Source organism: Abramis brama, assembly GCF_963993115.1.
Source record: "Abramis brama genome assembly, chromosome: 25".
Taxonomy (NCBI): domain Eukaryota; kingdom Metazoa; phylum Chordata; class Actinopteri; order Cypriniformes; family Leuciscidae; genus Abramis; species Abramis brama.
Genome location: NC_139987.1, coordinates 27,421,065 through 27,447,104, shown reverse-complemented (window position 1 = coordinate 27,447,104; position 26,040 = coordinate 27,421,065). Strand labels below are relative to the sequence as shown.

Sequence of the window (26,040 nt, the reverse complement as noted above, 5' to 3'; positions counted from 1 at the left end):
TTTAGTAATTATGTTGTTTTTGTCATATATATATATACAAAAAAACAAATGCAATTTGGAATTGAAAAATATATTTTAAAAAATTTAAAACCTTTTAAATGGAATATTTTTTAAAACTTGCTAAATTAATTCCTAAAATACTTTAAAACCGATTATTATTATTTTATTAGACATTTTAAGTGAGGCCAAAATGCTGAGTGCGCCTTTAAAATGTTCAGCTTGAACTACTAACACTAGATGGCTCCACTGTCTCAAGTGTTTTAACTAGCTGACCTGTGCTGGTCTTCCTGGTAAATCTCTCTCATCTGTAACAATGCATGTGGAGGTAAATGTCACCGCTGCTATTTATACGGCACACAAGAGAATTAATGCCACTGCCGTGAATAAACACACAGACACATGATGATTGACAGCAGCACATGATGAACAATAGCACACTATCCTGACCTCAAAACCCCTACGACTCAATAGAAAGTGGTAAAGCAACACTAGAGATAGAGAGAGTGATCATGAGTGTGTTGCTGGGTTAGAGATGGTGAGAGAACACAGACACACACAGATACCAGAACAATACTGCATCTAGTACACTAACTTTGTCATGGGCTCCTCCTGTGTAGAGAGCGAGAGAGAGAGGAGAGAGAGAGAGAGAGAGAGAGAGAGAGAGAGAGAGAGACATCTGAAGTGTTTCTGTTTGAGAGGAAATGAATCACCATCAAACCTCATGCAGAAGCTCACACACACATGCGGGTCGAGCAGAAGCTCATACACACACATGCAGGCCAAACAGAAGCTCATACACACACATACGCAGCCCAAAAGAAACTCACACAAGTACACAAACGCAAGAGCACCAAGTTACTTGAATTATTATTCAGGTCGCTAGATATAAGCATGTTGACAGGATACTAAATCTAACGCTAGTGTATAATAAACTTTTTTTTAATAGAGAATATATTCATATATGTCTAGGATAAATGTCTTTATCAAAAGCATGTGCTAAAAAACAAAAACAAAAAAGTAAAATAAATATAAAACAAACAAATAAAACTTTAAGTCATTAAGGATAAAAGATTCTGCTAAAATAAATAATTCTACATCTATTTTAAGTAACAAAGGATAATTCATAATTTGCTTCAAACCCAAATGTATTTTGTTTTAAAGATGTTTATATATACACACACTGAGCAAAATTATAACACTTTTGTTTTTGCCCCCATTTTTCATGAGCTGAACTCAAAGATCTTAGACTTTTTCACAAAAGGCCTATTTCTGTCAAATATTGTTCACAAATCTGTGCAAATCTGTGTTAGTGAGCACTTCTCCTCTGCCGAGATAATCCATCCACCTCACAGGTGTGGCTTATCAAGATGCTGATTAGACAGCATGATTATTGCACAGGTGTGCCTTAGGCTGGCTAGAATAAATGGCCACTCTACCGGGGGGGACTTCGGGGGTGCAAAGTTGCTGGATATTGGCAGGACCTAGAACACACTGCCCCCCCCGGACCCCCACAATACAGTAAAACTGCCTTTTATTGTGGCCAGCCTAAGGCACACCTGTGCAATAATCATGCTGTCTAATCAGCATCTTGATATGCCACACCTGTGAGGTGGATGGATTATCTCGGCAAAGGAGAAGTGCTCACTAACACAGATTTGTGAACAATATTTGAGAGAAATAGGCCTTTTGTGTAGAAAAAGTCTTAGATCTTTGAGTTCAGCTCATGAAAAATGGGGGCAAAAACAATAGTGTTGTGTTTATAATTTTGTTCAGTGTATATATGCAGTGTTAAAGCCTGCTATAGCGACCCTTACAGCGTTCATGTGCTTGAGTGAGTTTCAGGCATCACAAACACACACACACACACACACACACACACACACACCGGGCCGATCGCACCTCACGTCCTCAATCCAGCGCTCGTGTGTTTGGAACGAGATGCGTCAGTAACGGCACCGAACACAGAAGAGCCCTCCGCCTCCATCAGTGGAGTTAATGACTTTAATTGGAGTCTAAACTCACTCCGGCTGCTGGATGTTAATTAGTGGAGTCAGTAAACGCAGCTGGAAACTCTCGCAGAGGATTTTACGAACATTCCTGCGGAGGCTGATGGCTAAATATAGTAAATGAGAAGCAGTAACCAAACGTCTGTAAACACAGTGTCTAAACTCAATCAACATACGTCTATTTAAAAAAAATTAAATAATAACAGCAACACTTTTACAATAAGGTCCCATAAGTTAGCACTAGATAATACATTAACTACCAATAAGCAATACATTTGTTACAGTATTTATTAATCTCTGTTAACGGTAGTTAATAAAAATACAGCTGTTGATTGTTAGCTCAGGGCCATTAAATAATATTAACAGAAACAACTTTTTATTTGAATAATGTATTATGTTGAAATTAACATTAACGAAGATTGATAATAGAAGTATTTTTCAAGGAACAAATGGAACATATCTTTACATTTAAAAAAAAAAATCTATAAAACAATAATCAATAATTAATTTATAAAGCTAATAATAACTAACTAGTAATTAAATAAAAAGTTAATTTAAAATAAATAATGATCGTTATTAAAAATAAAATAAAATAAAAATAACACTAATAATTAAACGTCAAATTAAATTATTTTAAAATAAATGCAATAAAAATAAACCACTTAATCATAAAAATCTACAATAATTAATTATAATAACTAATAATTAATACATGTTATGTAAAAATGAGCAATTATTGATATAATTATTGAATTAAAAACAAATCAAAATAAAACATTAACAAGTAACTCAACTATAAAAATTCTAAATAAAAATTCTAAATTTTAAAAATGTACAAAAATAACTTTAAAATGAATAAAAATAAAAATAAAGCAATTAATTATAATTAAAAATCAACAAAAAACTAATAATAAAACTAACAATAAATAGTAATTAAATTATAAAAAGTTAAATTCAAATAAATAATTTGTATAAAAAATAAAACACTTACTAATAAAAGCTATTAAAATAAATAAAAAAATAATAAACTAATACTAAAACAAATAAAAATCATAACTGTTAAATTAAAATGAATATTAATTATTAAAATGAACAAAAATAAAAAAACACCAAAATAATATTTTATATAACTAATAAAAACAATTAATAATTAAATCATATAAAAGTTAAATAAATAAAAATATGATTAAAATAAAATATATAAATAAAACATGAAAAACAATGTGACCATTAACCGACACCAGAGACCCGTGAACGAGCGAAGGTGTTGTTCAATTATTACACTGATAACTTAAAAACCCTTGATAATTAAGAGTTCAAGTAAATATTTTTGGCCAAAAGGGTTGGGCTGCTCTGATGGGATGATGGACTGATGTGAGAGGAAGCTCAGCACAGGTGCGTCCCAGCAGGACAACAGCGGCAAACACCAGATGTGTTTTCAGAGACCTCAGATATACATCAAGAGCTCCGATTGTCATACATGATGTGTGGAAACACCAGCTGGATGAGAACTAACAGCGACGCTCAACTTCAGATTCACAACATCACTGTGTGTGTGTGTGTGTGTGTGTGTATATATGAGTGAGTGAGTATGAGTGAGTGAGTGAGTGAGTATGAGTGAGTGTGTGTGAGTGAGTGTGTGTGTGTGAGTGTGTGAGTGTGTGTGAGTGAGAGTGTGTGAGTGTGTGAGAGTGTGTGTGTGTGTGAGTATGTATGTATGTGAGAATGAATAAGTGAGTGAGTGAGTGAGTGAGTGAGTGACTGTGTATGTGAGAATGAATGAGTGAGTGAGTGAGTGAGTGAGTGTGTATGTGAGAATGAATGAGTGAGTGAGTGAGTGAGTGAGTGAGTGTGTATGTGAGAATGAATGAGTGAGTGAGTGAGTGAGTGAGTGTGTATGTGAGAATGAATGAGTGAGTGAGTGAGTGAGTGTGTATGTGAGAATGAGTGAGTGAGTGAGTGAGTGAGTGAGTATGTGAGAATGAGTGAGTGAGTGAGTGAGTACTGCAGGATGTGAGTTAAAGTGTTTGGAAACTACAGTAGCACAAGCTTTAATGTCTCACTGATGCTTCAAATCAATCAAATCCAATTCAGACGGAACATGACGCTCTTATGAGGCCTCTATGTTTTAAAGGGACGGTTCACCCAAAAAAAAAGTAAAAATGTAAAAAGTTGTATCCTGCATGAACTCGACTTTTAATGCTGTTCCACACTTATATGACTGACTTTCTTCAGTGGAACACAAAAGATGTTAAGCTAAATTTTAAAGCTGCTCCTATACAACAAAAACAAAAACAAAAATAAAACCCCATAAAATATCATAAAAGTAGTTCATAGTCTTAGTACAATGTTTTTTTTCATTATACTCATGTATTCTTGTTTAATGCCTGCAGTAATTATGAGTGAAACATAATGTCATTATTGTGTATCAAACACTGCCACCTTGAGGAATAAAGGTGAATTGCACTTATTCAGTCATCAGAAAATAAATACTTGCACTATTACATACGTCGGGTCACTAGCGACCCAATACACTTTTTACAAAAACAGACATTCTTTTGTATACTTTTCTTCTTATTATATTTTTTATAATGAATAAATTGAGGAATACTGAGGAGGTTGATGTCTAACTTAATGTCTAAATTATGTCGTCCCGGGTAAATAAAGATCCGAGGTATGCGTTTAAGGGTTAACACTATTTTGGGATAACGATCCCTTTAAGACAATCAGGACAAAGGAAGAGAGGATCTCTCTGGATAATCCATCAGCGTTCCTGGGATTTAGTCTGTCACGGCAAAAGGTCAACCTGATCTCCCCTTTTTCCTGTTGGCTTCACTATCACTGGGATCAGGAAGCTCATAATAATATATTATGAAGAACGTGTCCAAAACAAGGAATTAACTGCTGCTTTGCTCGTTCCTCTCCTCCTGTGGTCAGAATTTCAAGCAGAACGTTTTGTTCACCCAAGTCTCAGCATGTGGGAGACACAGTTTACGTGTTTACTAGGATCACTAAAACCACATGAGAGGGAATGCGCTTGGTCTCACACAGACTCATTACCGCTTTACGAGTTTTCTTTGATCTGCTGTTGACTTCCAGTCAAAACTTAAGTGAGTGAGTAAATAAAACCCATCTATGAAAACAAGACCACGTATGGTGAAGACACGTGAAAAATGTGCTTTTAAACTAAGACATTTATGAAGAAAATGTAAAAAAAAACAAGGTTACACGCTAAAGTTTAATAATTCAATTTAAAATAAATAAATACAAATTAATAATTAAATAATTCATAATAACTATTAAATAAAAATACATACAAATAAATAAATGTTAAATTTTTTTAAATTATTTAAATAATTGAAATAATAATAATTAAATAGTAATTATCAAATATAAAAATAAAAATCGATACCAACATAAAACATATAATTTTTAACAAAAAAAAAAGATATAATTTTTGCAGTGTTCATTAATTCTTGCAAGAGTATCACATTCACAAGTATATCTAGCATTTCTCTTTAAATAATAATTCATACTAATAATTAAATAAATATAAAATATATAAAAATATAAAACAAATCTAAAATAGAAAAAATAAATTTTATAATAAATAAATAAATAAATAAATAAATAAATAAATAAATAAATAAATAAATAAATAAATAAATAAATAAATAAATAAATAAATAAATAAATAATGAATGAATGAATGAATGAATGAATGAATGAATGAATGAAAATACTCATCTAGAAATGGCTGTTAAATAATAAAAGGAATAAGAGCAGATTGTGTACAGGTAAGGATGAGATTCATCAGCTCATCTAGTTTTCAATACTCGCTCACTCGCTCAAACCATCACTTTTCTCCCAAGTTGACGCCCAACTTCCCCATACGCTTCCCCACAGAGAGCGGTGTGTATATTGTCTAGTGTTCAAAACATCCCTTGGACTACAATTCCCATCCAAATGCATTTCAACACCAAAAACAGCATTAGTGACAATTAAAAAAAATGATGTAACCATCCATAAAGACCTGTTTACACGAGCAAACTCAACCAACAGCAATTCTGTAAGCAACAGATTCATCCGTGTAGAACAGTAGTCTCACTTCAAAAGGGTTATTTAGACAAATAAGACACTGCAATTCAATTTTAAAAGCTTTAACCAAACCACAAGTTTTATATTCCTTATTTTAAACCCAGCTGCATTAAACGCATGTCTGTTTTCAACCAGGGATCTCTGGAGAAGATAAAATATATAGAATCATCATAAAGATGTGTAATAAAGTAGATGAAAGCTGCTCTAGTTCGTTGCAATAGCTTTGCAGATTGGCATGTTTTGTTATTGTATCTGAAGCTTGTGTAAAGGCTCCGCCCTCTTCTGAACAGGGGCGGAGCCGCAGCTAATTTGCATTTAAAGGGACACGCACAAAAACAGCGCATTTTTGTTCACACCCAAAATGGGGAAAATTTTGACAAGCTATAATAAATGATCCGGGGGGTATTTTGAGCTGAAATTTCAGACACATTCTGGGGACACCATAGATTTATATTACATCTTGTGAAAAGAGGCATAATATGTCATCTTTAAAGAACAGCGAAGAAGAGTAAACGAAGGAAACAGAAGTATGAAGAACTGGAAGTTGATTGGTCAAACCTACCCGTTATGATGTTCCCCAATGCCTTTACTCTCCATCAGGCCACGTCTTTGGCCCATGGCCACTTCGCACGCGTTCACATTGGAGTAGAGGTTGATGGGCGTGTTATAGACGGAGGGATGAGGGGCGGCGGGGGCCGGGGGGGGAGGAGCCAGAGGAGCTGTCACTCTCGCCGGGGAGGAGGAGCCAGAGGAGGAAGTGGAGGACGAGTTGGCAAAGGGGGAGCGGCCAGAGGCAGGTTTAGGGGTGGAGCTAGGCGAGTGGTGGGCAGAGCCAGAGGAGGAGGTGGAGGACGAGTTGGCAAAGGGGGAGCGGCCAGAGGCAGGTTTAGGGGTGGAGCTAGGCGAGTGGTGGGCAGAGCCAGAGGAGGAGGTGGAGGACGAGTTGGCGAAGGGGGCGGGTTTAGGGGCGGAGCCACCGAGTGGGAAGGGTGGTTGAGGAGGAGGCTGCTGGGAAGGAGCCGCTGGAGTGAATGCAGAAGATGCGGAGGGGATTGAGGCTTTTGGTGCGACGGGTGTCGGGGACGGGCTGATGGAGCGAACCGTACTAGCGGCCCCGCCAAAGGGCCGTGCAGTTTTATTGTACGCGCTGCTGCCCGGGGCGAGACTGGTGGCGGGTGCAGGCGTTTGGGTGATGGGCACAGGCTTTATGATCTCCAGTGGTTCCTCCTACAGGAAGTGATGAAACACATGCAACACATGCTCACGTCACAGCACACACGTGCAAGAGCCACGGCCCCTCGTTACAGCCTTAACGCACACTAAACTTAAATAAATGCATGCACTCTAAAAACTGCTGGGTTGTTTTAACTCAACTTTGGGTAACATGGACAAACCCAGCCGTTGGGTTACATTTTTAACCCCAAAGTTTGGGTTTTTCCATATTTGACCCAAAGTTGGGTTAAAATAACCCAGCATTTTTTTTTGAGTGTGGTTGCAAATCTAATTTATTTGATTTAATCAAACCTTTTAAGTTGCAAACATTATTTTCATGAGTTCTGTTGACATAATGTTGATCATTACATTAACTTAATATTGTGCATATTTTAATCCGAAATTTCTGTTAATTGATTTTTTTTTTCTTTTAAATTTCCTAGGTTTTACATGAACATATTACAAATATTAGACAAATATCATAAAAATTTTAACATTCCCCACACAGCAAAAAAATATTGCAGTTTTCATACTTCAAAATGTCATGCTTAATTCATTGTGTGCCGTTTCTTTGAAATCATTTGTGAAATTTACTAGCAATTTATATGAGAAAATGGTTTCAAATTAAATTCTACACCAACTTTCTCAGCGCAGACTGTAATGAGGGGAAGCAGAAATACTCAGTTCTTCAGTGTCATGCAACAGATCAGGCATTTCAAACATGCTACACACGTCACATGCGTGTCCTAACCAGGCGTGATGCAAAGCTATAAATCCCACCCGCCACAACAAATGATTTGGATCAAGAGGTTTTATTGGTTACCTCATTTATAAATCTGTCACAATGCACTAGGAGGCCCCGCCCACAGTGAAATCTAATTGGTCCAAACTCCTGCTTTACATCACCATACATTTAAATATGTTCTTAACTCTTTCCCTGCCATTGACGAGCAATCTGTGTTTTCAGTGTTATACAATAGGGGGCGCTATTACGCATCTTCTGAAAGAGTACAGAATCTCCTGATCAAAACACAGGAGAAGCAGAAACAAGCGATAGAAGCATTGCTGACGCACATGTAAAATATCTCAATCATCAAACATTAAACAGCATATAAATCAAAACTGCCTAATGTTACTGAATGAAATGTTGAACCCTTGAAGAGGGAACGACTGAAGCTTTGAGGTGTTGATGGACTCGATCGACTCCATCTGTGTTTTGATCATCGATCTGAGTCTTTGACAAAAACACCATTTCTATTTTTTTGATGCAAGTTTATATTTTTACATCATGAATGGAGAACAACTTGTCGCCGTCAGCTACATGATGCATTATAACGAGCTATTTTTGGGGGGTAATCATTAGCACTTTATTGTACATTAAAACACACTTAGCCAGTCCTTGATACTGGAAATGCACCTAGTTAGGACACGCATTACATGTTTATATTATGATTATTTTGAAGGTACATACCTTTGGGGTCTCCCTTTTAGTGACACTGGAAGATCTGCAAAGACAAAACAGATGTTTAACACTGATTGTAAAACACAAAGCAACACTGAATGAATTAAAGTCAGCATGTGAATATGTAAATAATGGGACACATTTGACAGAGAGACTCTTGATATTGTTTGAATAAGGACTCTATTCTGGCTGCCATTCAAACAAACCTCGGCTCCCACTGTACGCTACATTACACGGGCCATAAATAAAGCCGAGAGCAAACTGTGGCATTCAATCCCAGCGTCCCTTACCATACGAGGCCAGGCAGGAATAAATACACAAGCTGTCTTCACTGTGTAAAACAACTGCAGCAGAGTTCGGTCTCTGAAGAGCCGTAATGCTTTAGTAGTGACTTATGACATTTCCAGAGGAATCTTTAGGTGTTTTGGAAGCTCTTAGGTGACTAAAACAAGCATGTTTAGTTCCTTTATTATAACTATTTACACTGGAAACGCTTGTACAGCGTCACAGAAGCGGCTCTAAAGTACATAACTGAGCATTTCTTTACACAGACAACTAGCCTATATATTTGTTTTTATAAGTTGGTTATTTATAAACTTGATAGTCTCGAAAGATTGTTTTAACATGGGGTGTGTACAACATTCGCATGTAAATGGTAAGCAACAAACACAACCAAGAAAACAGCTCCGATCATGTTGTTTCGGTCATACTTCGATATGTTGATGAGACTGCAAACAGATCAGATCTACAGAGTAAAAAATAAATAAATAAAAACGCAAACGCGGGTTTGATTTACTAGTGCTAAAGCTTATATAGGCTACCTGTCTGTGTATTACACTAAAAGTAACTAAAAGTAAGTTTATATATCTGGCTAGTTTACTTTAGTTTTTTTGGTTACACTTTATTTTAAGGTGTCATTGTTACAGTGTAATTATATATTTAAGTACAGAGTAAACTACACGTACTTACTATAGGGTAAGTGTAGGATTAGGATTTGGTTGAGGGTTAGTTGCATGTAATTACGCATAATTTACTGTTATTACTATGGCACGTACACGTAACTGTAAAAAGGACACTGTAAAATAAAGTGTTACCGTTTTTTTAATACAACATACTTTCACCCAAACTAAATTAATTACAACTTTTTTTACATACTCCAGTTCTTGTTAAAGCACACACTAGTGCACTTTGAGCACTTTTTGCGGGAAATCATATTTGGTTTCGTTTGTCCATCAAAAGTGTGCTTTCACTTTAATTGAGCGTGAGCAGCGCAGCAAAAATACGCTTGCGGTGTGAAATACGCTTGCACGTAGGCAGACACTGAGTGTGTGACCATACACTCGCACAAATGCGATCACGTCAAATTTGAACTCGCACACATTCTCAAAGAACAGTTGCATATGCCTGGAGCCCTGAAACGATCGTTAAATCCAGCCGTGTTCCCATCATCGTGACCCAAACGCAATCTGAAAAATGACTGTGTCAGCAAACCTCCAGTGAAAGCGCATCAGGGTTTGTGCATTTGGAGATGTTTGGTTTTTCCAGAACTCACAGACATACTTTATGTTCTGGTTTATCAGTGCATTCTCGTCACACTGTCTAGACGGCTTCATTCGTCCTCATTAATCAACATCACATCCGACACGACCTCCACATTCCTCATAAACAACCTCCGTCCTCAAAACAGGCGACAAACAGGCCTTCGCTTCCTACAGAACTGCTGTGGCGCTGCGGATTCGTTTCGCGTCCTCAATCGCTTCCATATTAGGAAAGCCGAGCAGTTTCTGCAAGGCCAGTTCTTTTGTGCCAGACGGTCCAACTTGTGTTATAATAAGGAGCAAAGGTGGAGTGCTGGGAACACTAAGAAAACACTTGCAGAAGGAAGTTTAAGGGCGCTCACACAAAGAGCAAGAATCAACACTCATGGGACAAACATGAACAGAAGCAGCGGAGAGGAAGCAGATCTAGCTTTAAAGAATGATCCTGCTTCCTCTACCACTGCTTTTACTTAATATATATTGTTATGTTTTATTTTATTAAATGTTACAAACCTATCCTAAAACAAAAATAAAATAAATAAAATAAAATATCCAGGATATTTCTTCAAAGACAAGATCTAAATAAAGTACGCCTTTTAAAGAACACAATGAAAGCGAACAGTACACTCCAGGAAAAGCTTTCACAAACACGCCGTTTTGCCCCAGGGTTTGATACTGACGGGACACGCTGGGAAAATGCAGGCGGCGGAGAAAAACTCCACAAGCCAAAATAAACAGAACGACTCGTGACATGAAACTGAGACACTGCTGTTTTCTGCTCTGTGTCAAACACTTACAAACACCCTTTGCAATAAATATACACAAACAGTTAAAAAAAAAAATTTTAATTAATTATAAATGACTACAGACTAACCCTAAAAGGAAAATAAATAAATAAAATAAATACAAAAATAAAAATAAACTTTAAAATGACAAAAATGAAATCAATTATGAACAATATAAAATTATATAAAAACAAAACAAAAAATATATAAAAGCAAAAACAAAAAGCAAAACAAAATAAAAACAAACTAAAAGCATAACATACAAAACAACATAGAAATAAAAAATAAAAAACAAAATATAATATAAAAAAAATAAAAATAAAATGAAATAAAATGCAAAACAAAAAACAAAAAAATATAAAATGTAAAATAAAACAAAACAACAACATACACATGTAAGGCCCGTGAAATTGGTCCAATATGCCGGTCCGCCAATACACAGGGAAGGTTATCACGTGTTCTGTCCTTACTCGTGCAAAGTATTGGTTGGTTAAATTTACAATACATTTAGTTATGTATTCTCTCGTTAATTCATCTGACTCCATAAATGAAAGGTTTTAATAATATCTGTGCCTCACTAAAAGTGAGCGAATGTTTGACTATTCCGTTTAACTCTTCAATGAAAATAATATCAAAGTCAGTTAGAATAATCAAATGTAACAATTTATTACGTCAGGTAAATGTATCATGCCAATTTCTTAATCAATTCAAAGATAATCGATACAAAACATCAAATTCTCTGGAATAAAGAAAAGAGATGCAAACCCAACATTAAGAAATACGTGAGGCTGAGAGCTCTCACTCTCAACCTCACGGACCGATCTGAGGTACAGAAAAGGCCCTGATCTCCCTGCTGCACTTCCTTAAATAGACAGACCTTTTCACCTGGAACCATGTGCTAACAATAGGAATTTGCATTCAGAGGTACACTGTAACACCTCTTGGGGGTGCGTGACCATTTGCTTGAGAGACCAACCCCTCCTTGTATGCTAGTTATCCATAAACCTTCAAAAACCTTATTACCTTGTGTTTTACTTATTCTGGAAATAGGACATTTGTACCAGTCGCACTGTGACATTTTAAATGATACCAAACATGAAAATACTCTGTGATAATCATTTACATTAAACTATACATTTTCTTAGGAGAAACCAGGTGATCATCTGAGCATGAGAGAGAGGGGGTGAGGGGAGAGGGAAAGAGATGTAGATTAGGATGACTCGGAGGTAAGACTTTCGTCTCAATGGTGCACGAGGGCCAGTTCAAATGATAATCTCCAGAGAGGTCCTTTTGTCCTCTCAGGGCCTGGCCACCCCCAAAACAGACTGTCTGGAATTCCCTTATTTATCAATTCTTACACACAAAATATATATATATAAAATAAAAAAAAGTTAAATAAAAACATAAAAATAAAATAAATAAAAATGGAAAATAAATAAATAATAAAACATAAAACAAATGAACACAAAATAAAGCTCTAATCAAAGCCATGAGCACAGTAGGGTTTCCTCATATCACACACAAACACAAACAGATGCTTCATAATGTCTCCGGCATACGGTGAGCCTGAGGAGGAAGATGAATAAAGTCAGCCGGGAACGGCGAGCTGTTATTCAGCTTATAAAGCTCTGATGTCAAATACCTGCATTTCCATCCTCTGACAGACAAAATGGCTTTTCCTTTCACGTTCCTTCCACACCGCCACAACTAATATACACCAAATGACATTTCAAGAGATTCATTATCAACTCCAGCGGGATCCACTGGAAATGGACACGCAAATAAAAACATCATATATAACAGGATGAAATGATAAATAATGCGAAATAGGGACGTGAAACCAAATACAGAGTGTAACTTCTTCATCTTTACTGATGCTCACAGTCAGACAATGTTCAAAACAAGAAAAATAAAATAATTTATTAATATATAAATAATTAGCCACAATAAATAATTGTGCCACACTCTGCATAAATATAATCAATATAAATATTATCAACATCAGTGACAACATTTTTATGTTGTAACTGTTGAAGTATAATGATAGTTTTGGATATTATATAACTGTAACCATTTCGGCTTGTATTTATTTATTGATGCAAATAAAACAATATAAAAAGACAAATAAATGTAATATATACAATTCAATAAATAAATATTTTAATATTTAACAAATAAATAAATATTTTATGTTGTCATTGTAATAGAATGAATATATACAGAATAAAAAAATACAAATAAATTAAATAAAATAAAACAATATAATAAAATATAAAAACAAAAATGTTGTCAGCTTGAGAGCATATTTTTTTGTTAGTAGCTAATAGTGTAGCAAAATTAATAAAAATATAAATAAAAAAATGGAATGAAATATTAAAATAATAAAATAAAATAAAATAAAATAAAATAAAATAAAATAAAATAAAATAAAATAAAATAAAATAAAATAAAATAAAATAAAATAAAATAAAATAAAATAAAATAAAATAAAATAAAATGAATGGACACCTCGGTAAAACGCTATTGATCAATCTCTAAAGTTGATTTGGTCAGAAGTGGCTGTGAGACTGAGCAGAAAGAGTGTGTGGAAAAGGGGAAATGACATCATGCACGAGGCCTGTGGCGTGACCTCGGATCACAACGCCTCGCCAGCCATTCAACAGCTGATCCGTGTGATGAACACACTGAGCGTCAGCTCCACGGGTGTGCCATGGAAACCTCATATATCGCTTCACGTGGAGCTTTCCAGAAAAGCCCAGCGAGCCAAACAACGCCTCAGAGAGACACGCTATCTGTGTTTCAGCTCAGAGATTTGGAGAACAATCAGCATGTGCATTATCATGTGTACTAGTTTAAGAGTCTCCTGACGTGATCTTCCCTAAATAGAGAACACAGAGTAGGACACTTAATGTGACGACTTCAGCAGTTTTTGCACATGCATTTTCCTGCGTATCCAAACATTACTCCATAACGCTGGATCAGTTTCACATCTTTAGCTGAAGAATGAACGATCCTGCCAAAACAGGAGGGTTTCGAACAGAATCACCTCATAAACTCAGTTTATTAAAGCGATACGTTAGTGTGTGTTAATGGAACGAGTACACGTTAAAGCAGAGACTTTCAGGAGTGTGGAGCAGTCGAGCATCTTTCATTTTTAAACGCTGTTTCTCATAATCTGCTTACAGAAACACACGATTCAAGCACGATTAAAGTCATCATGAAATAAAGATTAACATGTTTAGCACATCGTTCATCATTCATGTAGAAACATGAAATGTAACATCGTGGAAGTAAAACCTGATGGAGTTTTGGTTATACATAAAGTATATATTTTCTTCTAGTAACAAACTTTGTTGCTTTATTTTCCTGTTATCACTGTAAAAAGCGCTATATAAATAAAAGTGACGACTTAATATACATCATTTAATACATGAAATAAAAATGCAATTTGTTTTATATTAATTTTCTAACCACTCCAAGGGTTAATAACATTCATCGGTCACTCCACCAGCATGACATCAGTCTAAGCGGTGGCATAATGGAAAGCAGGACTTCCAGTTCATTTCAGAGGGAACAAGCGTCTGTGTTGGGAATCAGACCGGAGCGCGAGAGAGTTCAGACCTCAGAGACACACGGTCACTGGTTTTCCTGTGTCGTAAAGGTCTAAAACACCAACTTTGTTCTGTTTTAACAGTTCCTCTTAACACCCACATGCTAGACTTTCAACACAGGGTTTCAATCACTATTTCTCACAAAGACGGCCCTTCTTCTGGTGTTCGTCTCTCGATGGAAACGCACAAGCAAAAATCTCTCAACTTTAAACAAACTAGACAATGAATCTTCATGCACTTTAAGAGCAATACACTAGTATAGTATTAAAAAAATACTAAAATAAATGTGTGTGTGTGTGTATGTATATATATATATATATATATATATATATATATATATATATATATATATATATATATATATATATATATATATATATAGAGAGAGAGAGAGAGAGAGAGAGAGAGAGAGAGAGAGAGAGAGAGAGAGAGAGAGAGAGAGAGAGAGAGAGAGAGAGAGAGTTTTTTTTAACTATAGGCCTATATAAAAAGTAAATTAAAACAATTAACAAAAAAGTAATATACAAAAAATAAACAATAATACTACTAATAAAAACAAAATATAAAACAAAAAATAAGAGATTTTTTTTTAAATTAAATAAATTAAATAAAATACACATTCAAATAAACACAAGAAAACAACAACAACAACAACAACAAACAGGTTTTTCCATCTATTCGAATCTGTTAAATTACTGGTCTATATAAATTCACAATATAATGACTATAGTCTTTATTAATTTATAGTATTTACATATATGTTATATCAAAAATAGTGCATAGTAAGATGTAATAATAAAACAAATAGTAATAAAATAAAATAAAATAAAATAAAATAAAATAAACAAACAGGTTGTTCCATGTATATTCTAATCAGTTTAATTCTTGGTCTGTATATATAATATGACGATATAAAATAAAAACATTACAGGTGATCTTGCTTCATTGGTGATTTGCACCAAAAGGGTTTTCATGTTTGATCAAGTTTTCACTGATTTGAGAGCCGAACCACAATAGCCTTTTCGTCTGTGGAAATGCATGGAAAGGTTCCAGATTGGGTGCTGTGTCGACGGAAAAGGATATTTGATGATCAGGAACAGACAAAACCTACTTTCTTCTGCACATACCCCTTAACAACAGCGTTTTACTGTGGGCGAAAACAGCCGTCACAACCCTGAACCTCCCAGAAGCTGCTGCGCCGGCAGGTGACGGCGGTTTTCAGGACAGAAAGAGAAAGACAGAAACACATGAGCCGCTGCTGCTGCAAACCTGTCCCAAACCTCAGGCGCCGCTCTGTACACATATTTTAAACAGCACTTTATGAATACGGTCTGGAAACATCCTTAAGAAAACAAGGAAGGGGAGCAACATGTGGTCTGAAACGAATTGAAGACGTTGACGCAAAACAAAACGGTACAAATTTTGGTTTGGATGTGGAGGGCGAGCGCTGGAGGGGGACGAATGGAAATCTGCACCAGTCTTTTGTTTCATCCAGTGCAGATCAACACAGCTTGGGCTGTCTGAAGATCTGAAGAGACCAAGCAGAGAACGTGTCACTTACAACAAGAGCGTTGACTTCAATCGCTGGTCATTTTCAGACTGAAAGACATTGATGTCATATTGGATCAGATTGATCAAGGATTATGTGTCAGAGCACATTTGATACGCAGTGATTGATAAGCCACATTAAATTATCAGTTCATCCAGAAAGGTTTATGTTTGTGCAGCAGTCGTTCATGAGAGGCTGCCACTTTACTTTCGTTTTGTTTTTTATTTTAATGCGTGTTAAAGTCCTCCTGTGGTGAAAACCAACGTTTTAATGTTATTTATATGTCTATGTGGTGTTTTTAATATGCTTTAAGACAAACCATGTGTAATTTCATAAGTCATCACCATTGCTGAGTATTTTCTCCTTAAAACTCGGTGAATCACAGGCGGTCATCATCGATGATGGGCGGGGCTCATTTGCATATTCATAGAACCGTGTATACTAAATGAGGCAAGGGTGTCGAGTTACATTCAAGATATTTTAAGGCATGAAGAAATTGAAGGAAAACACGTTTAAATGTGTAATTTTGGTGATCAAAGAGGAGTTTTAAGGGATAAAATGATTGACTACAGGGCGACTTTAAACGTTCCCGCCTCCTCCTTCCCTGAGCTTTAACTCACTACACTCACTTGAATCAAATAGTGCATCAAGACGAGTCGCGATTTGATGCAAGTAAAGAGACATGCGGAAACCATTTAACATATTAGTGGCACTTTTTAATTTTTGAAGTTCAACATACAGCTTCTCCAAAACTCATGGACAAAAGGTCCTTCAACTTCAAAATTTCACATTTAATTCAATGTGTGCCGTTTCTTTGGTGAAATTTATCAGCAATTTAAGAATGAAAATAGTTTGTGCATTAATATTTTTTCAGCGTACTTCTTAAGATACAATGTTTATGCAACTGGCCTCTAAACACCAGAAATAAATATAATAATAATAATAATAATAATAATAATAATAATAATAATAATAATAATAATAATAATAATAATAATAATAATAATAAATACATTTTATTTGTTGGCGCCTTTCAAGACACCCAAGGACACCTTACAGAACAAAAAATAAACAAGAGATTAATACAAGCCCAACAATATCAATAGTAAAATCAAAATAATAAGTACAATACTTATTATTTCTTCATAACTATATTAGCATCAACACGAGCGAAAAACATCGTTCTGTTTATTATAAGCACGCTGCAGTTTTGTTGTATGTCACTTTAAATGCTCAAGCTTGTTACAGCAGGATGGATTCTGATTGGCTGTCAATATTTGTATCATTCATCAGCTGGATTGTTCATCTGTGCTGCTATCCTTATAGTTGTGTTGTAGACTTTGCTATTCTTTAAAATAGGGCTGCACTATATATTGTTTTAGCATCGATATCATGATGTGCGCATCCGCAATAGTCACATCACGGATGTGCAATGTCAAGTATAAGGGTCATAGTTGATCCGTACAAGCCAGCTTTCAGAACGCATGTGATTCACGGATTAATTGCAAAGTTTAACCATCATAGAGGGAAAGTTTATCATTTGCATGTGTTAAGTCGAGTGAGGCATCAAGTGCAAGTGCATCAGGTGCTGCAAGCAAATCACTAGTAGCAGTGCTTCGCCTTCTGAGAATATAGTTCCGAGTACGTATACGGTTAGAAGATGGCTGTGTTTCATGTCTTGTTATTTGCACACGCTGTGACTATACAAATTACAACATGTAAATAGGAAAATGTTGGCGTTATTTTGTCACTTATTGAGAGCAGTACGCTAGCTGGAGCCATTTACCTCCAGTCTTTGTGCTAAGCTAGGCTAGCGGTGGGTGCGTCAGACAGAGTTACGGCACGCACGGAGATGAGAAGGGTGTGTGTGGACTTCTCGAACTCCGGGGGATACGGTGAATAAGATAAAGTCCCAAAAAGTCGACGTGTTCCTTTAACTCTTGTAATCTGTGTCATGTAAGACTGATGATGAGGTTTAGAGTATAACTCTTCTCAGACTCTCAATATTTATACTCAAACGTTTTAGAAACACGTACAGACATGCTGGTTATTAAGAAGCGAGTTACGGCTGAGGTGAGACCTGTCCCGCACTGATCTGGGTGGCTCTCTGGGATCTCAGAGTAAACGCTGCGCTCTTAATGTGATGTTATCTTAATAGTAAAGCTTAAGTGCTGTTTGATGGCCTTTGCAGACTCACTGACAAATGTTCAACAGCTATGAAAACGCCACTAAAAGACTTTAATGGGAGATTCCAGAGCTCTTGCACAATCTCTCTTCCCTAAATTTCCTTTCAAAGGGCCCATAACTCCAGAATATGAGCCGTTCCTTTTGCTGAACTGAGAGAGGTGCTTCGTTTCAAACCAACTAAATCTTAAAAAATTTAATCTACAGTACATCCCCTCCATTTTGAATTAATCCGTCTATGGTCAACACACATTTACAGACATTTTCTGGAATAAATCATGTAGAAATAAACAGTGTCATCATTTACTTCAGCCTCTCACAAAATAAATCTTGCAATGGAAATAATTGAAATGGATAAGGTCCAGCTGCAAAAATGACAAAAAAGCATCATAAAAGAGGTATTTATGACTATATTCCAGGACATATGAATGCATAAACTGTCTGTTCTCCACACAATCTTATTTATTTACGGCCTTTTCCGAAGCTTGACAGCATTTATCCGTATTCGCTTTTATTGTATATAAAATTAAAGCATTTAGATCTTGCAATCTAGAAATTTGCATGCTATGCTCATGGGTTTGATAAAAATGCATTCCTTGAATGCAATGCAAGTCGCTGTGGATAAAATAATCAGCCAAAACGCATAAATATAATTAATCTGAAGAAGAAGAAAAGGTCTGGAATGACATGAGGGTGAGTAAATGATGAGTTAATGATGCACTAGTCCTTTAATTGTAATTCGGCACCCCTAGACTGAATGTCTAACACTGATAACTGATAATTAATGAAGAAAACTATAATTAAAGATTCAGTGTCCAGGACACTCACTCAACCCTCAACATGATGTGCAGAGAGAGGCCATTAAACAGGCTGAAACACCAGAGCCGCTCGACCCGAACATCTTGACTGCATTAGATCCTGCGTGTCCCGTGATGGGAAGACACAAACCCGGCCAAGAACTGCATAAACCAAACAAATCTTCTCCTCTGAGGCACCGCTGTCATATTTACACAATTCATGATCATATCTGGATAACCATGAGTTCGCTGTCAATGAAGGTTCTGCATGAACTTTGAGAAGAGTTTTGAGGATACACTAGTGGTCAACAGAATGGAGTAAATAATAATTAATACGTTTTTTGTTTTTGAAAGTCTCTTCTGCTCCCCAAGGTTGTAAAAAAAATGTAAAAATAGTGAAATATTATTAAAATGTAAAATCGCTGATTTCTATGTGAATATACAGTAAAGTGTAATTTATTCCTGTGATCAAAGCTGAATTTTCAGCATCATTACTCCAGTCTTCAGTGTCACATGATCCTTCAGAAATCACTCTAATATGATGATTTGATGCTCAAGGAACAGTTATGATTATTATCAATGTTGAATACAGTTGATATTTTTGAGGAAACCATGATCCATTTTATATTATTTCAGAATTATTTGATGAATAGAAAGTTCAAAAGAAAATAATTTATTTTAAATAGAAATCTTTTGTGATATTATTTAAGTCTTTACTGCAACTTTTGATCAGTATAATGTGTCCTTTATGAATAATTTTTTTTCTTCAAAACTTTCTTAGCCAAAACTTTTTTAAATTGCAGTGTTTCCACAAAAATATGAATCCGCACAACTGTTTTCAACATTGATAATAATCATAACTGTTCCTTGAGTATCAAATCATCATATTAGAATGATTTCTGAAGGATCATGTGACACTGAAGACTGGAGTAATGATGCTGAAAATTCAGCTTTGATCACAGGAATAAATTACACTTTTCTATATATTCACAACAGCTATTTAACATTATAATAATATTTCACTATTTTTACTAAATAAATACAGCCTCGGTGAGCAGAAGAGAACTTTCTGTTCTTTCAAAAACAAAACAAAAAATCTTAATTATTCCAAACCACTGCCAGGTAGTGTAGATAATCAAGGACTCCCACAAACACTAACATGCACAAGAATTTTCCAGTGTCCATCACAGTTTGGTGATTGATATTCCAATCTGCCAGATATTAAGACTTATTCGTCATGTAATGCAATATCCATTTATATCTGCATGTCAAAGCCAAACTTCTGGGTGCCATGAGACATTGACAGGTGAAAAGTCATTGAAGAAATATTTGTGTGTGTGTGTGTGTGTGTGTGTGTGTGTGTGTGTGTGTGTGTGTGTGTGTGTGTGTGTGTGTGTGTGTGTGTGTGTGTGTCTTACCTCAGCAGTGAGAGGTTTAGGTTCCCCGTACAAGCTTTGATTTTGTTCTGGGCTTCCAGGTGGGTCATTCCCTCAGTGGCGATGCCATCGATAGACAGAACGACGTCCCCAACGCTGATCTTGGCTTTAGCTGCCTTTCCTCCATCTGTCAGCTGCATCAAACACACACACACAGTTCAGAAACTAACTTCTACACAACCCTAGGTGTCATTGCTATATTCTTGCGGAGCTGAAATGGTAATTGATTTGGAACCAAATTCATAAGCAACAACACAAATCATACTGCTCGCGTGACGTGCACAAGAGATCGATTGCAATAGAGTTTCACTGATAATCCAGTGAGCCACTGACCACTGTGAGCTCAATCTGATTCATTAAAAAGATTCATTTTACAAATCGGAGTGAATGCAAATGTCAATCCAGTCTGTTTCTCACACAAATCAAATGATTTAAAGAATTTTGAACACCTTAGTTACCTTTTATTGTGATTATAATTAAAAAGAGGCGGTAGCATTCAAAATTGCAAATATATAATCAATCTTTCAACAAATTTGATTCACAAATTTGAGCAAAATGATCTTTTTTTTGCTTGATTTGAAAGTCTCGAGTTACTTTATCCTGATTAGACTGATGCTTGACAGTGTTATTTTAATGTTATTTATATACTATTACAGTTTTATTAATTTTTATTTTCAGTTTTTAGTTTAAGTATAAGTCATTTTGTTATGTGCTTTGTGACTTATTTGTGGTTTAATATTTCTCAAATATTTCTATTTAGCTTTATTTTTTATTTCAATTTTAGTACTTCAACTTATTTACTTCAAGTTGCCAAAGCATAATTTCTCATGTCTACTTAAAATTTTAAGTTAATGTTTCTCATCTTCTACTTACAGTATATTTTATTTCAGCTTAATTTCAATCAAGGGAAACTGTTTTTAATAGTTTTAGTTAATAATAACAATTGTTTGACGATGCATCACACATCCTACAGTAGTAGTCCACTCGCAAAATGTATATTTAGAAAATCTTGAATGCCGTATGTAATATTTCTCCAGACTAACAAGCAGTGCAGGACAGATGCAAAAAGATCTGGCTTTTAATAATCAAACCATTAACAGAAGCTGAAGATCAACAAATGACTGATGTTCCTCTGACCTTTGACCCTCTTGGCCCCGATTTGAAAGACGGATCTGTACACGTGCGCTCACCTTTGATGCCGGAGTGTGTGAGATGTTCACGCGAGTGGACGCTGATGAAACACTAGACGTGGGCGAACACAAGAGGCCAGCTGTAATGTATTATGGGAATCTGTGAATCTGCAGCTCTGAGACACTGCAGTGCTGTTGACCTCATCAGATTAGACCTGACGGGCTATTAGACTCTGTCTTAGAAACGGTCCTCGCTCTTGTTAGTACTGAGATCTTGTCTGGGCTAATAAACAACCCGATATCTTACTAGATAACTAACAGCAGGGGAAGGAAAGGCTTTACTCCAATGATTTACACACAGGCTTCTGTGGAGATTCTCTTCAAACTAAAGGCCTTGCATGTATTCTTTACAAGAAAACCCAGAATGCACTGCAACTATACAGACTTTTTTTATCCAAGATCAACAAATCTAGAGAAATGCATGTTATATTTCATCCAATACCACAAAGTACCAATATAAATTTCGTAATATACATTTTGATCTATGAATATGCAAATGAGCCCCGCCTCCACTCACTCACTCAGAGATCCACTGGTTGACGATCACACGTTGATCTGATTGGTTACAAGGTAGTTTGTGACGTCGTAGTTTGGTTCACTGCAGTTTTAAGGAGGAAATACTCAGCAATGCTGTCGACTTATGAATTTACACATGGTTTGTCTTAAAGCATATTAAAAACACCACATAGACATAGAAACTACATTAAAAGCTGGATTTACACCACAGAGGGACTTTAATAAACGTTTAATAAATTAAAATTGTATAAGTTTCATGTCTGAAATGAACTTGCAGTGCATACTCTATCAGACTGATATTAAGTGAACTGGCATGGAGCCTCTGCTGCTCGATGTGTCTGAACAAGAAGGACTCGTTACAGGTGTGCATTAGAGGCATTATGCAACCATGCATGACGAATATCAGTCATTCATCACTGCATATCTGCTAGGCAACTAACTCAACTAAAGCAACTACCCCTCCCGAGTCAGATTAAGACTTGCTCTGCTCTTGGCCGACAGCTTCAAAACAACAATTATAATGCGGAACTGATGAGAGAAAGTTTTTTGAGTTGAACAGGTTTAGAGCAACATGAGGACAGGTGTATTTCCTTCAAGAAAGTGAATTGTGATTTATTGTTATCTTTAAAAGACAAATTACATTTAAGGCATATCATATGCACACAGAAACTCAAAGAAAATGATTTTGTATTAAATCATAAATCCAGAATTTAAACAGAACACAGAATTTCTGGAAAAAAATAAAAATTTCATAAGGCTGTATTATTGTAATACATTTTATTAAGTTGTTTAAGTTTTATGAATTAAATTTAGACCTGCATTTTGATAATTAAATTGAAAATATAATTAAACCATTAAAATTGAATCGAGAAAAATAAAAATGGAAAACAAGGAATTTGAGAAAAAATAAAATGTATTTCATAGGGTCCTAAAAATATAGTTTTTGTTAAACCTTTAATAATTTTTTGTTGAGTCAGGGTTAATATCGTTAACTAAAACAAAAATTAGACATGTTGCCTTAAATGATTAACTGAAAATAAATAAACTAAAACTGAAATAATAATAATAATAATAATAATAATAATAATAATAAATTAAACCTCAATAGATCTTATAAAATGACAAAAGCACATAACAAAATTACTAAAAAAAAAAAATATAAAAAAATATAAAAAAAATTCAACATGAAAAATAAAAATAAAAGCTAATTCCAAATATTAACAAAACTTAAGACTAAAATAAAAATTAGTTAATTTTATTAGTTAACATTAATTAGACATGGTTTTTGATTCCTAAATTTTAGTCCAAAAAAAAAAAAAAAATTTGGGGGGGAAATAATCCAAAAATGATTTCAGACACGGGGCCCTAGGAAATTACATACGCCACATTATTGCATTATTCCAGCTGCAGGAACTACAAAACTAGAGGTCACGAGTTTAAACACTGTCCCACACATCTACGAAAGCACCTCTCTGAGTTTGACGGGGTCACACACACTAACACACACTCTTTTTGTCATCAGGTCAACGACAACAGCCGGGCCTCAAAGCCTGAATCCAATTTAAAGGCCCAAGGAGACCCGACAACACAGGAACATGATGAGAGCTGAGCTGATACAGACGCGCGTGTAAGAAAGCCGCTTAACATTAGCACGAGTCCCAGATGTCATTTCTTTTATTAACGTCATAAACTAAACCTCAGTCTCATAAAGCTAAAGGCAACAAGGATCAAATCCCACCGCAGAGAAGAACTACACCCCAAATCAAACACAACATCTCACAGTTTGCCTTTATGTTTCCCTTTAAAGGTTTTTATACATCATATTTCTAGCAGCATTTTCAAAATGAAAGATTAATAAGTTGGGGCTGAGTTATGATGTGTGACAGGAGAACTTTCACATGTCCAAGTTTCATTCTATGAGGAAATAATCAAACATACACACACATATGCACACATACACACACATATGCATACATACATACACACACATAAACATTTAATGATTTATGATTAAATTTTTTGGGGGATTTATGAAAACTGAAAAGTAAGCAGCATATTTTGATAAAAGATTAAGAATTATATTCACAGATTCAAATTCACAATAAGACTAATAACACCAGAAACCAGAAAGAAAGGTCCCTGCTGACCTTATAATGAAAATGCTGCTTTATAAGGTTCCCATGACATGTGTTTGGCAGATAAGCGCCTCTAGAAAGCCACATGTATGACACACTCGCCTCTTCCACTTGGCAGTCGCTGAACACAGCGCTGGTTAACGCCGGCTAGTGAACGCTAATGAACGGTTGCTCAGATACAACACCAAAGTTCTGCAGCCGTTCTCCTTTTATAGCGTCTGAGGGTATCACAGGCCACATCACACACACACTTGTGCTGAGAGAGAGAGAGAGAGAGAGAGAGAGAGAGAGAGAGAGAGACACTCTCACACTCACTCTCTCTCTCTATTCAATTCAAAATTGCTTTATTGGCATGACTGTGCATAATACAATATTGCCAAAGCTTGGAATACATAGAATAATTATAAATACATCAAATTAATTGTACAAATTAACAGTGTAACAAATCAAAATGTGTGATCTCTCTCTCTCTCTCTCTCTCACCAAGACTTGTTGCTTCTCAGTGTAAACCGAAGAGGAGGCCATATGAGAGAACAGTGGCTAAAACACCGGCCATGTGTAAAATATAAGTATGGTGATGCGAATAATTACAGAGAAACTGATGAAGAAAAGCGCCACATGTTATCGGGACATGAGTTATGCTGATCCAGACAAAAGACGACACCACATTCATTTCAGTTGGGCATGGACGCCAGCCAAACGCTCCCATGTGCGCCTCTCAAATCAGTTCATTAGCCACAATCACACAAATCAAATTAAGGTGAAATTGTTTGATGATAAACCCATGGATCATCATTATCCGCTCTGTGTGAAGCGCACGTCAAAACCTCATCTGCAAATGCAAGCGTGTTTTCAAAACAAGTTTCCATTCCTCTTGTGTGCACTGTATCATAATCACATAATCATAATCACTGTATGATTAACAATAGCGATCTACATTAAAAATTCATCATTTACTGTTTGTGCATCAAAACAGGTTCAAAGTGGATCTACACTACCAGTCAAAGTTTTAAAGTTTTAAAAAAGAAAATCTCTTCTGCTCACCAAGGCTGCATTTATTTGATTAAAAAACAACAACAAAACAGTAATATTGTGAAATATGAATACAATTTAAAAGAACTTTTCTATTTTAATATATTTTAAAATGTAATTTATTCCTGTGATCAAAGCTGAATTTTCAGCATCATTACTCCAGTCTTCAGTGTCACATGATCCTTCAGAAATCATTCTAATATGATGATTTGATGATCAAGAAACATTTATGATTATTATCAGTGTTGAAAACAGTCATTTACATTTTTATTTTAGGATTCTTTGATGAATAGAAAGTTTGAAGTAACATTAAACACTATCGTTCAAAAGTTTGGGGTCAGAAAGAATTTGTATTTTATTTTTTGGGTGAAATAAATAAAATAAATCAATACTTTTATTCATCAAGGATTAATTAAACTGATCAAAAGTGACAGTAAAGACATTTATAATGTTACAAAAGATTCTATTTCAAATAAATGCTGTTCTTTT

At 35.4% G+C, this 26,040-nt stretch overlaps 1 protein-coding gene across 1 annotated transcript in view; it reads right to left on the bottom strand.

Annotated features, from left to right (window-relative positions):
- Positions 1-26,040, bottom strand: part of pdlim5b (PDZ and LIM domain 5b) — an 86,857-nt gene that overhangs the window by 32,326 nt on the left and 28,491 nt on the right. Inside the window, exons 3-5 of the mRNA XM_084103922.1 lie at positions 20,661-20,812; positions 8,788-8,821; positions 6,667-7,331 (exon numbers count right to left, since the gene is read on the bottom strand). Of these exons, the coding sequence (XP_083960048.1) occupies positions 6,667-7,331; positions 8,788-8,821; positions 20,661-20,812 (851 nt within the window). The remainder of the gene's footprint in view (positions 1-6,666; positions 7,332-8,787; positions 8,822-20,660; positions 20,813-26,040) is intronic.